Below are 15,631 nucleotides of genomic sequence, written 5' to 3' on the forward strand. Positions count from 1 at the left end.
AAAAGATACATAACAATAATGAATTCTCGAAAGGAGAATTTTTTAAACCGACAAAACCTCAACTTCATTGGATTCCTTAAAACATGTGAAATAAGAAAATATACAAAGAAAATTTTCTTCATAGTCCCTTATTTATAAATGCATCTACATTCCATTTAAGCATACCTTGAGGGGAAAGAATCCATGATGGTTCATTATGCACTCTTGCCTTGTTTATCCATATAAAAATATTATTTGATGATCTTAATTAGTAAGTCTATCCCAATATAAATCCCAATATAATAGAAATTGTGATCATAACATTTTATCCATGTAATCATCTTGCAGCTCTATAAAAAAAAAGTGAGTAATATCATCCTAGTTGGTTTCCATCTAATTAAAGATCAAATTATTGCAGAACTAAACTATTCCAAGAAAAAACAAAGACATCATTGTTATACCATCATAAACATTTAAGATATTTATAAGATCTATAAATAACTTGATTTACATCTTAAAGATTCAGCTCCTTCTTTAGTAAATTTCAAATTAACATTTATACAAATTAAAAAGCTGGTAGAGCGAAAATATTTAAGATAAGCATTGTTCATTATTATAATTATATGCAGTGATGAAAATATTGTTAGTAAACTCGACTCTGTTCAATGGATTGATTCGAAAAACTTGGTATCAGGAGTTTAACTTAGAACGAGGTAATTTTCAGACAGCCCCCCTTTTTTTTTGTTTTGGAGGCAAAAGAAACAGGTTGGCCAATCTTACTTCATGCTTTCTATACTTCACTGATTTGACAACAGGTTCTTCGGGCACAGCCAAGTAGCTAAAACCCTAAAGCTAACAGTTTCAGTAACTACAGCAAGTTACATTAAGCTAAATGCTTTTCTACATTGAGGAAAAGTCTCTATTTTAATTAATCTTTCAGAGGCACAAAAAAAAAAAAAACGAAATGTTCCAACGTTCAAAATGCGTTTTGGTTCTAGGCAAAAGCCCCCTACTTATTTTAATTTTTTCCGAGGTGGCTGAACAGAATAATTTCCGTCATAACACAGCATTTCTGGTTCTACAGACTGATCAAGGGACGTAAATCTGGATTCTTAGTCATTAACTAGATGGTCTGTCTCAAACCAGGCAGCAATACATCACACAATTATGATGTGTTGTGCAGATATTACTTCTTGCAGTTTTCTTGTTTCCTTTTTATGAGAAGTTCTTTTAGATAGATGTGGTGGCTAACTAAGCATAGCGTTAGTAGAAGCTTTACCTTAGAAACATCCTTTCTTGTTTCTTGTTTTTATATGAATCAAGATTTAATTAGTTGGTGGCTCGGTTCTTGAGTGCTTGCTGTCAACTTGGTACCTGTTTTTTTGGTTGAAGGTCCATGTTCTTACTGAAGGATACCAGTGACAATTAATACTTTCTCAGCTTTAATTTACTAAAACAACAAGAAGAATGGTACGTAGTTTCTCCTCTGGAAAGTGTAAACGGGTCAAGCTTAATTGGTTTTACCAAATTTGGAATCTTGCAGACCTTCTTCTGGATCAGAATTGCTAAGACATCAACACCAGTAGACTTTTTCAGTCACTTCAAAAAATGCAATGTATGAGTATGAGAATTTTGGAAGCCATGTTCAAATCTTGATGCAACTATCCAAACAAGCTAATTCATTTGGAGAAGCCATTTATGGAGCTTATGGAGAGAAGCTCTTGGGATAAGGCTCAGCCTATGTGCAAAGCAATGTAAGTAAACATAGTGACTCCATAACCATTAGCTATACCTAGTTGAGCTCTCTCTTTTTTTTTCCTCACGTTTCATGTAATTGGTAACACAACTTACTCATGATTCCACCGTTTGTTACAGATTAGCAGATATTTATCCAACCCTCGGTATCATTATGGGAAGGCTTTTGTATGGGAATATGTTCTTCATCAAGATCATGGAAAGAATTTTGATTGCTGAAGTGAGAAGTTCCCAGAAGCATTCAAGCAAGCGCCACTATCTCTTGCTGTTAATTATAGCTGTTGCCCAACTCCCACTGCTGTTTTGGCTTGGAAATGTTTGTGTTTGGAGCTTATTGTCTGAACTAATCACATGTTATTTGGTATTGAGTTGGTTTATAAAATATTTTTTATTTTAAAATATAATAAAATAATAATTTTTTATTTTTAATATCAAAACAATTTAAAAATATATATAAAATAATTTTTTTTTTTTTTAAAAAAAAAGCAGAGGCTTAACTTTAACCTTGGAATTTGAAACATAGTCTCATCCTGCTCAAAAAAATTCTGTGAAAAATAACGTCTTGCCTGTCTGGCCCGTTGGACAACCAAGCCCAGAGTTATGTAACATGGAGGGCCCTATCAAATAAAGACTTGATTTTATGGACGAGGTTCAAGCCCATTCTGTAAAAGGCAAGGTTCTGAGCTAAAGATGCGGTGATGGCAAACTTTCATTAAAAAAATAATGTCGTGTATGATGTTTTAATAATAATATTTTTAATTTTTTTAATACTAATATATTGAAATTATTAAAAAAATAAAAAATATTAAAATTTAAGCACACAACTTTACTAGTCTCTGTAATTGGGAATTGGAATCCAGGTATGATTGCAATACGGCTAATCCCATCTTGTGCCTATCCAAACACAACTTTCCAACGCATTTTTACAATCATTCCATAAAAAGCAATAAGCACCAAATAAATAAAGCTAAATTTTATACTATTTCTGTATTACTTGTTTTTTTTCTTAAATATTTCATTAAAGCTAAATTTTATGAATTTTTTTATTCAAGGTATTTTAGATAAAATTTGATTATTGTTAATAAAAATAAAGATTATGAAGGAAGAAAATATATGGCTCTCTCTGCTTTATATTTTAAAAGTATATAAATGAACTTAAAAATATTTATTTTATATGTTCATCCGTGTTTTTTTATTCAAATATATTTTCATCTTTTTTATATCTATTTTTTTTAATAAAACTTTAATCAAATGTAAACTTTGTGATTTGAACCCAAAATTGATACTAACTTTTTTATATAACTTAAAATAAAATTATGTTCAATAATACTCTTAAAACATCAAAACTCAACTATTTTTAAATTAATTTTAAAATTAGCATAGAAGATTTTATAAATACAGTTCCAGTTGAATCATTCCTTTTCAATTTTGCTTCTACACCGAAAAATTTTATGGTGTATACAAAATAATATGATATTTTATTAATTATTTTTTGAAATTTAATTTGAAAAAAAAGATAGATATAAAGAAAAGTGAATATAAAATCCATATCTTATCAAAAATAATAAAAATATTTTCATATAATTTTTTACTCTTATATATATATATATATATATATATATTTTAAAATAGACTTTAACTAATATGATATTGATAAGGTATTTAAAAGTGTGATAGCGGTTATTTATCAAAGTGTTTTTTTCTCGTAAATGCATTAAAATAATATATTTTTTTAATTTTTAAAATTTATTTTTAACATCAACATATAAAAATAATTAAAAAATATTAAAAAATTTATTTTAAAATAAAAAAATAAAATCCAATATAAAACATATTGAAATTTAATTCCAAACTCCACGAAACATAGTTTTGAAACCCGGCCTGGCCTAGCGGATCGACCCAGGGCTGGAACAGGACCGGGTTTAAAAAAATAGAAAAAGGCAAAACTCGAGGTGTCCCATGCGACCCGACAAAACCCGGTAAAAAACACGGTTGTAACCCGTTGGTTTTTTTTTACTAAAACAATATCTTTTTAATTTTAAAAAAAATAAATTGACTCGGATAACTCGATGACCCGATAAAAACCCAATAACCTAATCTAAACCTGAAAACCAGAACTTGAATGGGACGAGTTTAAAAACCGTGTCACAAAGGACTCCTTCCACACCCAACCAGACCGTCAAACGCGTAACAGCGTACAGGAACGCCCATAAAAACAGTCAAAATAAGCGGTTAATTTACGTTTTAACCCCGTTAATATTTTCCGGACTCAAGAAAAGGAAGGAAAAGGTCAGTCCGTGGTGACGGCGTGTCCAAATTTTCTTCGCCGTCCAACTAACCTAGTCAAAACCCCCCCCCCCCCCCCCAATTCAATTAATTACCCAAAAAAAAAAACCTTATCATATAAATAACCGAATGTTCACAAATCCTCACATTGATTTTTATTTTTCTTTTCTTGTCTTGTACTACTCCTTTCCCTTTGCTTTTAGTAAATTCTCTCTCCCTTTCGAATCATTTTCTAGAACAGGAAATTAGGTAAGTTATTTCTTTCGATACCTTCGAATTTAATCGTTTATTTATCCATCCACAGATCTCTAACAACAATTTCTTGTGCCGCCGATCCGTTCTCTGTCCCTACGTTTTTACTTTTTTCTTTTACGATTTGCACCAATTTTTATGGTTAATTGGACTCAATTTGGTTTGGTTGCTGCAGGTTTGGTAAAAAGATTGGAAGATGTTAGAGCAGTTGTTAATATTTACTAGAGGAGGATTGATTTTATGGACATGTAAAGAGCTAGGAAATGCGTTAAAAGGATCGCCGATCGATACTTTGATTCGATCTTGTCTGTTGGAGGAACGATCAGGTGCGGCGTCGTATAATTACGATGCTCCTGGTGCTGCCTCGTACACGCTTAAATGGACTTTCCATAACGAGCTTGGTCTCGTTTTTGTCGCCGTGTATCAGCGAATTCTCCATTTGTTGTATGTGGATGAGTTGTTGGAGATGGTGAAGCGTGAGTTTTCGGAGATTTATGATCCGAAGCGTGTGGAGTATTTTGATTTTGATGAGACTTTTAGGCAGCTTAGGAAGGAGGCGAGGGCGGAGGAGTTGAGGAAAGTGAAGCCGATGGGGAATGATGGGAGGAAGCAGCAGGTGGTGAAAAAGGGTAGTGGTGGGTTTGATGGAGGGAATAAAAAAAATAAGAGTGATGCGAAGGAGGCTGATGGTGATGATGGGAAAGGTAGGAAGTTGGAGAATGGACACTCCAATGGGAACCATAATGTTGTTGGTGAAGGAAATAGAGGGATGGGTCTTGCTAATGGTAAAGAAAATGCGAGATCCAATAATGGGGCTTTTGATGTCAGCAAACTTCAGAAGCTGAAAAGTAAAGGTGTGAAAAAAACTACTGATACTAGTGTTGTTGTTAGCAAGGATTCGAAAGCGGACCCGAAGAAAAAGATAACAAAGAAGAATAGAGTTTGGGATGATTCACCTAAAGTTGCGAAATTGGATTTTACGGATCCTGTGGAGGAGAATGGGAATGAGAATATACAAGTTGTGGCAGCCGATCAAGGTGAAAGCATGATGGACAAAGAAGAGATAATTAGCAGTGACAGCGAGGAGGATGAAGAAGATGAGGAAGTTGGTAAGGACAGCAAGCCTGATGCTAAGAAGAAGGGATGGTTTTCATCTATGTTCCAGAGGTAAAACATTGCCATCTAAATCCTTGTTATTCATTGCTTTGATTACAACCAATCCATTAAGTTGTGTATCATTAAGGTACTGGATATAGAGCATCTCTTCAAGGTCTATTTTTTTTACAAAAAAAAAAAATGCAGCCTCTTGTGACTTTTACTAGTGTTTTTGGGGTTTGTCATTGTGGCATCTGAGTTAAAGACTCCAGCAATAACTATTATCATGGGTTTTTGGAATGTACAGTTAGTTTTTGGGTAATTAGATAGTTATTACCTTTGCTTTATCAATTGAGCGTCATTACGTCTCTTAGTGTTCTCTGGCAAATCTATTATGTAGAAAAGTTCAAGCTTATTCTATGCTTTAATGAATAAGGTATATGATTCACAGTATATATCTAACTGTTCTATTTATAATTTAACATCTTATGAGAAGTTTCTTCCTTGGGATTGATGTGTATGTGAGACTGGGGTGATGGCTTGCCCAGTTGGCATTTTTTCCCTTCACCATGAATGCATGCTTCCACAATTATTTCTGTTGTCTCTCCTGTCGTTATGAGATGTGTAACAAACTTTATGCATGAATCTTTAGACAGAATGTGGGAGGCTAGCATTAGATATGCAGGGTTTGACTTTGTCAAACTGTCTGTTGGTATGTATAATGGGCATGATATTCCTTTTTCAAGGGTTCTCCTACTGAACTCAATCAAAGTTGAATCTCATTATTTGGACTAGGCTTTTCTTCCTCATATGACCCTTAAATGAATTTTGTTATGCTTTCCTTGGCTCAGTATTGCTGGTAAGGCAAACTTGGAGAAGGCAGACCTAGAGCCAGCTTTGAAAGCTCTCAAGGATAGGCTCATGACCAAGAATGTGGTATGTTCCTGTATCTGCTAGATATTCAGTCAATCATACTTCCCTGTCCTATTTAACATTCTTATGGAGTTACTGTCCTGTGGCAATCTCAGGCTGAGGAGATAGCCGAGAAGCTTTGTGAATCAGTTGCGGCTAGTCTTGAAGGTAAAAAGCTGGCATCTTTCACAAGGATATCTTCCACAGTGCAGGTTTGTTATATCAAAAGTGTCTTCATTTTTCATCTTTCCCTTTTGATTTAGGAATAAGCTTAATCTCACTTTCATACTGATTTTATGGCTGCAGGCTGCTATGGAAGAAGCACTTGTCCGTATTTTAACTCCTAGACGCTCTATTGACATATTGAGGGATGTACATGCTGCAAGGGAACAGAGGAAACCATATGTTGTTGTTTTTGTTGGTGTCAATGGGGTTGGAAAGTCCACAAATCTGGCTAAGGTGAAGCTAAGCTCGTATCATTGTGATTATTATTATTGAATTATCATCAAGTCACGCTTCCTTATTGGGTAGGCTGTTTTTACATGTCATGCTGCAGGTTGCATACTGGCTTCTGCAACATAAGGTCAGTGTTATGATGGCTGCTTGTGATACATTTAGGTCAGGAGCTGTTGAGCAGCTGAGGACTCATGCACGTAGACTTCAGGTACAGAATTGATACCCACATATTAATGTTGTTGAAGTTTTCTGGCCTCTAGATCCAGTGCTTGTTTGTTTCTGTGATTCATGCCTGTAAAGGAAGCTTGACGTGATCGTCTTTTTTCTCTGGTTAGATCCCTATATTTGAAAAGGGCTATGAGAAAGATCCAGCGGTTGTTGCAAAGGAAGCAATTCAGGAGGCTACACGCAATGGTTCTGATGTTGTTCTCGTTGATACTGCTGGCCGAATGCAGGTGCTTTATGATTTAATGTTTTATCAAGGAGATTGACCTACTATCTGGTGTGGTCAAATTTTGTTATTAATTGATTGACTCTTGATTTTGCTACAGAAATTTTGCGGAAACTTTTTCTGTAAGAACACCATTATAGTATCAAAATGCTAAAGTCAATACAAAAAGAGTTAGATAGAATAGAAGAACCAAGGGGGATCTATGTTTTACTTTTACCTGGCTTTTCTATTTGCTTTTTTTATTAATTCAATTTTCATGTGCTTCAGGACAATGAACCATTAATGAGAGCTCTCTCAAAGTTAATTAACCTCAACAATCCTGATCTGGTCTTGTTTGTTGGAGAGGCCTTGGTAGGAAATGATGCTGTTGATCAGCTATCAAAGTTCAATCAGGTTTAGTTCTTATATCCTCGCATTCGCTGTTGTTTTGTTGCATCCGCTCTCAGTTTATAAAGCAACATCCCTTGCTCTTTTTCTTTGCAGAAATTAGCGGACCTATCAACTTCACCCAATCCTAGATTAATTGATGGGATTTTGCTCACCAAGTTTGACACAATCGATGACAAGGTAGAGTTACAGAAGGCGGTTATTTATTTTTTTCCTTCCTTTTGAGTTATTTGTTATATTTACCAACTAAATGCTGCCTGCAATTCTCTTTGATGAGTGTAGGTCGGAGCTGCACTGTCGATGGTTTACATCTCTGGCTCACCGGTCATGTTTGTAGGCTGTGGTCAATCTTACACAGATCTCAAGAAGTTGAATGTGAAAGCTATTATCAAGACTCTCCTTAAATGAGTGTGTTCCTCCTTCGATGAATGTTTGTTGAGCAATTGCTGTTCTCTTTGTTTGTCTGCTCTGAATCCTACGGCGAACGAATATCTCGCTGCCAAACTAGTATATTTGTCAAACTCAGTGTGTTGGAGGTGAATCAGTCCCTTGAGGCTGTATATTATAATAATTATTGTTTTATTGTTCCTTCGCTTCCTGTTGCGTTCAAGCTTCTCTCTCAGACACAGTCGCACTCGAACTCGCAGTTTGTTTCCGTCCTCGCGTCAACGTATGGATCCAGGCAATTGTCGATGTTGGATTTGAGCGTGACAATTCGTTCTTTCTCGCCTGTGCCCGCGCAACGTTAGTAGCTGGATCAAAATATATTTTTTTACGTAAAAAATTATTTAGGCACTATTTGCGTGCACTATTAGTGTGTTTTTTGAAAGTAATAAAAATTTATGACTCGGTTATATATATGCCCAATTAAATTTAATAAGTTCACTTCATATAATAAATAGATAATCATGATAAATCACAACAGGACACTCGTTTCATAAACAATATTCTATTATCATTCCAAAAATTAATAAGTTCGTTTCATCTAGTCATATAATAAACATATAATTATGATAAATCACACTAGGACACCTGTTGTTTCATAGACAATATCCTATTATCATTCCAAAAATAAGCTTAAATAAAAAAAAATATCACCCTAATAATTTTAATGCAAGTGTGCTCAAAAACATAAAAACAATAATACAACACACGGACGTTGTCATGGGAAATACTTAGCTTAACTTGGATTATAAATTTTAAGATGATATATTTTTTTTATATTAGCTTAACTTAAATTGACTTAAAAGAAAAGAAATTTCAAGATGATGTCCTCTTTCTAATATCAAGATAATAATACGTTGGATAATGATATATTAAATTAAAACAGGTTAACTTGTTAAATATATGATCCGAGTGATGGAATTGATCGAGTTTAATAACTTTATTTTTCTTAAATTATTTTTTATTAAATTATATGATAATAAAAATCAGTCGTCAAAATTAATAAACCTACTAAAATAAAAAATAATAATTATGATGAGCTACACAAAAAGAACATTGATTAAGAATGAAGTAAAAAATAAATGAAATCACATAAAATAACATATAAAAATCATTCATAGTTAATCTAAAAATCTAAAAGAAATTATACATACAATATTCTAAATTATTTCATTCTTAAGAAAGTTAGTATCATTCGGGCAGGAAAAAAAGCAGGTCAACTATGCAAGCCTATTGGCTCTACGTAGCTGAGCCTTAATTTTTTTTTTTTCTTTGAAATTGGTCATTTGCTCAATATTTTTTTTATAAAAAAAACAGACAATACATCATTTACATGTCCAAGATTTAACCACTATAAAGGTGGCTAAAAGTTCAAGCTTTACCCTTTTTTTTTTACCTTAAAATTTAATTTTTAACCTATTTTGACCTAGAACATACTGAAAAACACTCAACCTCAAGAAACTAATTACCCAATTCAAAGAATCCTCAAATTGGTTAAAAAACATATAAAAAAAAAACAAATAAGAAAAATCTCTCAATCCTAATTTACTTTTTCAAGGGATAATAAAAACTCAAAAACAATTTAGTGACACTTCTCTTATCAAGAGGGACACTAACATCAAATGTGGTCAATTTGATAAAGAACATCATAACAACCAACCTCTTTCTATTTTCTTCATCGTTTTTCTACGAGGTTCTTTTTCCTCAAACTATACCATAAATTAATAAAGTTATGTACCAAATCATATAATTTTAAAACTCAAGGTATCAAGGTATAAACTTGAAAAAAAAATTAAGCCTAACAGGCGTTAACACCCTTTTGTTTTGTTTTTTTAAAAAGAAAGGCTTCTATCTTACCAAGTTTTTAGTTTTGGTCCCATCATTATAAATTCCTCACAATTAATAAATTCTTATAAAATCAAGAACTAAGGATTTTTTTAAAATATAATAACTTGATGAGAGATAATAGTGCAAAACAAATTATCAAACCAAATCACCAAATAATACAATATTAAAAGATAAAAAAAAAATTAATGATCTGACTAAATAAAATAATCAAAGGATAAATTAATTAAGAAACATTTTCTGATCAATATTCTTGAAAATCTGGGTATCTTAGCAATGTAATCTTGAGGAATCTCTATATACAATATGTAACCAATAATGTCGATTTCATTTTCTTGCACCTATGTATTTTTTTCTGTCCATATATTCTGTATAAACAGAAGGGGAAAGAACTTGGTTTTCCCGGCCGGCCATCGTGAAGAAAACAAGTAATAGTGGCAACTTAAGCTACACCGAGGATGCCGATTCCTTCATGGGCTCTGATTCCTATGCTTCAGACACAGATGGTTGTAAATGAGGTAGAGATCCTTCTGGTAATCTCTCCTGAGAAAACACAGGATATTCTATCTAAACTCTCTGTAGAAACTTGGATCTAATTTTGGATTGTGGTAACAAGATGCCATCACTTGAGGCCTCCTTTCCTTTTTTATTTTTAAGTTTTATTTTCTATGTATCAAAATGAAATACTTTTAAATAAATTGTTTCAAAAATCATTTAATTATATCATGTTTTTATTAAAGAAACCTAGATATTTTTATGTTATGTTTTTTTTTTTAATAATTATATATGAAACTCATATGCACATTATTTTCTTAAAAAAAACTACACATGAATTCTCAATGATAATAGAATATATATTATAAAATTTTATATTATTTCATTGCATTAATTATTTTTTATTTTCTATATAGTCGTATAAAAATAATTAAAATATTATTATTTATTTAAGATTGGTTAATGGTTATGATAGATTTTTATATAAATAACTATGCTTTATAAAAAAAATATTCTTCATTAAAATAAAAAAATAAATAAAAAAAGCGTTAAAAAAATCATTTTAACTTAATAATTTAAGCTGTTATGTGAAGTTTTAAGATATGATTTATATTATTTTCTAATAAAAAAAATTTTAGTTAAAAAATATATGTTTTCTACTAAATTTAAATAATTTGAACTTTTATTTTAATTGTTTAAAATTTTTACCCTAAAAACAATGTTGTTAATAAAAAAAGGTCATGGATTTGTCGGGTAAAAAGTAAATTTATAAAATAAAATAATAAGAGATATATGAACAGTGAACTAGCTAAAAGATCTGGGGTGGCTTTCAACAGTGAACTAGCTACCCAGATATTTTAGTTTTTCCTCGTTGTTAATTCCCAGACCAGGCGGCCCTACCTGGTTTTAACTTTTAACCTTTAACAGTGTTGGCGGAAGGGCAGATCATGTAATTATATGCTCCTTCCAGCCCTTTTGTGTCAGTATGGTAGAGAATGTAATTTTGTTCTCTCTGGGCCTACAATATAGATTTGGACTGTTCCACTAACAGGACCAGAGGAGTGCCCATCATGGGAATATTCGCTCGCAGCCTCCTAATGGTGGTTTTAGATATTGTGGTTGCCAAGTCACTGATTGCAGATTAAACTAGGTTCCATATGCACTGAAATCCGAAATAGTAAACACAGCTAGATTTTTATTTTTATTTTTATTAACATAGAGAAAAAAAAATTTTATTTAGCTCTTTTTTTTATTTTTAATTTTACTATCTAGCAACCCGATATTTTCTCTCTTTTTTTTAGTTCTTCAAAGTACTTTTTATGTAGTTATCTAGTCATAAAATTAGAATTTTTTTTTCATTTGTTATTTTAATGTTGAGTTTGTTGGAAATTAAATCTCATTATTTTTTTGATGTACTTTTTATGAAGTTAACTCGGTCTCATGATTTAAGTTTTTGTTTTAATGTGTTAACTCGAGTTGACTCGTTCATTTTTTTTGCTCTTTTTTATTTTATTATTCAAGATTGGGTTACTTGATAATTGAACTTTATATTTTTTTCTTATTTGCTCTTTATGGATTTATCTTAGTCTCGTGACCTGGATCACGAGTTTTACATGTTAATTCAAATTGACTCATATATATATTTTTTGTTCTTTTTTAATTAATTTTTTTCAATATTGTCTTTTAAAATTGAGTTGATTGAGAATTTAGCTTTATAATTTGTTTTTATTAGCTTTTTATGAGGTTATCACAATCACATGAATTGGATCACAGATTTGATAAGTTAACCTAGATTAACCTAGGTCGATCTATAATATAATATATCTTCTAATATGCTTTAAATTTTGAGTTCTTTTATTAGAAAAAAAAATGTTATCAATGCTATAACAACTTTTTATATTTAATTTTTTTTTATCTAACCAGCTTATGAATTATCTAGTTATCTCTAAATAAGCAAGTGATTCAGTTGTCTAACAAAAATATATACCCAAACCAACTCTACATCCCGTGCCTTCAAAACAGAACCTACCTTGTTAATTCATTAAATTCATTATTTTTTTTTAATTTAATTTTTTTGGAGTTAACCCATCGTCGTGAGTTTGACAAGTTAACTCGGGTTATTTTTAAGTTATTTTTAATTGATTTTTTTTAAAATTTTATCATTCAAAATTTTATAATTTATTTTAATTTTACTTTTTATATAATTATTATAATTTCATAATTTAGATCACATATTTTACTGAGCCGACTAAATTCACTCGGTTTCTTAGGTTAGCTTCCTTTCTCTTTCTTTTTGTTTCTTATGTTTGCTGCATAAAATGTACACAGTTGTATGCAAATGCCTGACTCTTTTCTTTCTTTTTTATCTTATTGCTAGGGAATTGATGAAGCAAAATATAGGTAATAATAATACTTGATATATACTTGCAGATGGATGTGACGAAGAAATAAAATAATTTAGAGCGATGCTAGCCATTTCTCTAGATATTTGGTTTTTTTTTTTTTTTTTTGAGAATGTTTCCGATGAGTTCAGGTTCAAATAAGAAGCAAAAAATTACGAGTTCCGCATCAAAGTTTTCATTAACAAATAAATTTATTTATTTTTTATTTTTTTCCAAAAAACCAATTTCTTTTATGCTTTCTAAGATATATTTTTATTAAATATGAAATTATCAATTTATTAGTAGTTTTGCAAGAAACTATGCATATGTTTTTTATGATAACTAGGGGCTAGTTTGGTATCATTGTCATTCATTGTTTTTTTTTTAAAAAAAGAAAATTGTTATAAAAAAGTTTACTAGCCTTCATCATCCTTTCTTTTCTTGAAGTTCCCACTTGTTATTTATTTCATGATTATTTTTAAATATATTGCCAGTACCAAAAGGCAAATTTAAAGAGTTGGACCTTATATTTCTTTAATAATTTCTTTTATATCCATGCGAGATGATATTTGGTTTATGCATCTTTGGAATTAAAACCTTTTATTTTTTTAATATTTTGGTATTGTGTTTATGTTGAATTACTTTAAATATAAAGTTCTATTAAATCTTAATTATTTAGAAATATTTTAAATTTTAAAATTATATTTAAATAATTGACATTGTATATTTATGCTTGTATTGTATAATTTAAAATTAATTTATTTTAAAATTTAAATTAGAATCATAAATATTGAACTAATATTATGAATTATAAATTAAATGATCCGAGACGAAACGTGAAAATATTCTGGAATGGAAATATATACAGTAAGAACCTCTCCTTCCCATGCACACGTCGTACATTACTGGAAAAAAAAAAAAGGAAAAAGGAAAGAAAATAAACAACACAAACAATTATACAGCATGGAATTTAATTGTACCGGGAGAGAAGGGTGGAACATACTGCTATGCTCATAACCCAGTTGACCCAATCAACTTGGTTAGGCCAAAGGTGATGGCCATAGCGAACCATCCTCCGATCAAAACCCTAAGGGATGACTTAACAGTCGGTGCCTTCCCCAACACAGCCCCTAACCACCCAAACGCCATTAAAGCCAAGGTCACTGCCCCAACCACCACTCCCAGCCTCAACTTGTACTGTCCTATGAAAGAAGCAGCTAGAACTGGCACTGATGCACCAAGTGCAAAGGCAATAGCTGAAGCTGCAGATGCTTGCGTTGGGCTTGGCAAATTCGCCTTCTCTCCCTCTTCTTCTTCCGGTACTTCTTCGCTATCCCTTCTTTGCTTGTTTCTCTTTATTTGTGCCAGCTCAATATCAAGTTGAGACTGCACAGACACAAACTCGCCTATAGCCATGCTAGAAGCCCCAGCTACCAAACCGGCACACCCGGTTAGTATCATGGCCTTAACATCTTGTTTCACAGCGCCGACACCCATCATCAATGACCCGATGGAAACCAAACCATCGTTGGCACCAAGGACAGCGGCACGTAGCCACTGTGATCTTTTCGAGTAGTCGAAGTCTTTGGTTTCAACAATATCTGATGTTGCTTGTTGCTCAAAATCATGGCCAGGAAGGGGAAATCTGGCATCGTCAATATTAAGGGATGTCTGGTTGGCGGCCATGGAATTGAAAACTGGACTGGAAATAATGAAGATCTGATTAGAATATAGGATGGTATATAGAAGAGAAGACTTCAGACTGTGGAGGACACACGCCTCAACAAGGGTATATATAGAATATGTTTGCTACGGTGGAAGAAAAGGGGCCAATATGCTTTATATATCTAACAACATTAGTTATTCTAATTATCATGTACGGTCCATATTTCAGGAAAAGTATATGTAGGGCAACGATGCTTTACCATACTCAATTTATAATGTCTGCAAGAGATTGTTAAAACTAGGAAATGGATATATTGGGGGCATTTAGAGAGTCATGTTGTATGGTTTTAATTAGGGTTTTATGCGGCCTAAACATAGGTTAAATCTGTATGTGGACAAACAAGATTAGCATCCATTTTATCAAGCAATATTACTGTTCTGAGACTTTTTCTCAGTTTTCAACGGGCACTTATAAACATGGGGAAAAGAATACTGATTAATGAAATGGTGGCGCATCCTCATCATCATTTACAGCGATCGGGGGGGAAACAGGATGCCAATGCCCCTCCATTTCATTAATCAATATTCTTTTCCGACAGTTTGTATTTGGAAAAAAGTAACAAGATTAGCCTCCATTTTATCATATTATTATTGCTCCGAGACTTTTCTCGGTTTTCAACGGGCATTGGGTCTTATTTTTACATAAACAAACTGTCTGGAAGGAATATTGATGATGATAAATGAAATGGGGGCAGGCGCATCCTGTTTTTGCCCATACAAGGCTACCTATTTGTTGGGTGTACATCTCTATTACGTCTCTTATTCGATTCTTGATCATAAGATTAACTACACCAAATAAATTTGGTTTCCTATATATATATATATATATATATATATAAGGAAGTGATTCTTTTTTAAGAAAATTAAAATTGTTTCTCTTTTTTTCTATATTTTTTAATTTCATGGATCTTCCATTGTTTTCTTTCCATCCATTTTCCCCATTAAATGCTTTTAGCTTTTCTTTTTTTTTTTTTCAATTTTATTCTTCAATATTTTGTTAATTTTGAATTCGTCATCATAATTTATTTATGTTTGTTTTCTATAAGCTTATAGCAATCTTAAACAAACATCCTAGTATTTAATTGGTGTTTAGTTTTTAAACGTTTATTTTTGTTATTATATCATTAAATAAAAATTAATTAAAATCAAGCTCTTAAACCCAATAGAA

At 31.9% G+C, this 15,631-nt stretch overlaps 2 protein-coding genes across 2 annotated transcripts; one reads left to right on the forward strand and one right to left on the reverse strand.

Annotated features, from left to right (window-relative positions):
* Window positions 1-4,102: 4,102 nt before the first annotated feature.
* Window positions 4,103-8,162, forward strand: LOC7489441 (uncharacterized). Its single transcript, XM_002324501.4, has 10 exons — window positions 4,103-4,269; window positions 4,448-5,439; window positions 6,219-6,303; window positions 6,396-6,491; window positions 6,586-6,738; window positions 6,836-6,943; window positions 7,071-7,190; window positions 7,454-7,579; window positions 7,670-7,753; window positions 7,856-8,162. The coding sequence occupies exons 2-10, from the start codon at window positions 4,469-4,471 to the stop codon at window positions 7,979-7,981; spliced, it is 1,869 nt and encodes a 622-aa protein (XP_002324537.2). The 5' UTR covers window positions 4,103-4,269; window positions 4,448-4,468; the 3' UTR covers window positions 7,982-8,162.
* Window positions 8,163-13,661: 5,499 nt separating this feature from the next.
* LOC7489442 (vacuolar iron transporter homolog 4) lies at window positions 13,662-14,589 on the reverse strand. Its single transcript, XM_002325092.3, has one exon. The coding sequence runs from the start codon at window positions 14,422-14,424 to the stop codon at window positions 13,750-13,752; it is 675 nt and encodes a 224-aa protein (XP_002325128.1). The 5' UTR covers window positions 14,425-14,589; the 3' UTR covers window positions 13,662-13,749.
* Window positions 14,590-15,631: the final 1,042 nt, after the last annotated feature.

The sequence above is a fragment of the Populus trichocarpa genome, chromosome 18 (assembly GCF_000002775.5).
Source record: "Populus trichocarpa isolate Nisqually-1 chromosome 18, P.trichocarpa_v4.1, whole genome shotgun sequence".
NCBI lineage: Eukaryota > Viridiplantae > Streptophyta > Magnoliopsida > Malpighiales > Salicaceae > Populus > Populus trichocarpa.

Excerpts from the sequence above, each read along its gene's own strand:
- LOC7489441 (XM_002324501.4), top strand. The coding sequence starts at position 4,469 with ATGTTAGAGCAGTTGTTAATATTTACTAGAGGAGGATTGATTTTATGG. Across the intron at positions 5,440-6,218 it reads TTTTCATCTATGTTCCAGAG|TATTGCTGGTAAGGCAAACT; the intron begins GTAAAACATTGC and ends TCCTTGGCTCAG. Across the intron at positions 6,492-6,585 it reads GGATATCTTCCACAGTGCAG|GCTGCTATGGAAGAAGCACT; the intron begins GTTTGTTATATC and ends TTATGGCTGCAG.
- LOC7489442 (XM_002325092.3), bottom strand. The coding sequence starts at position 14,424 with ATGGCCGCCAACCAGACATCCCTTAATATTGACGATGCCAGATTTCCC.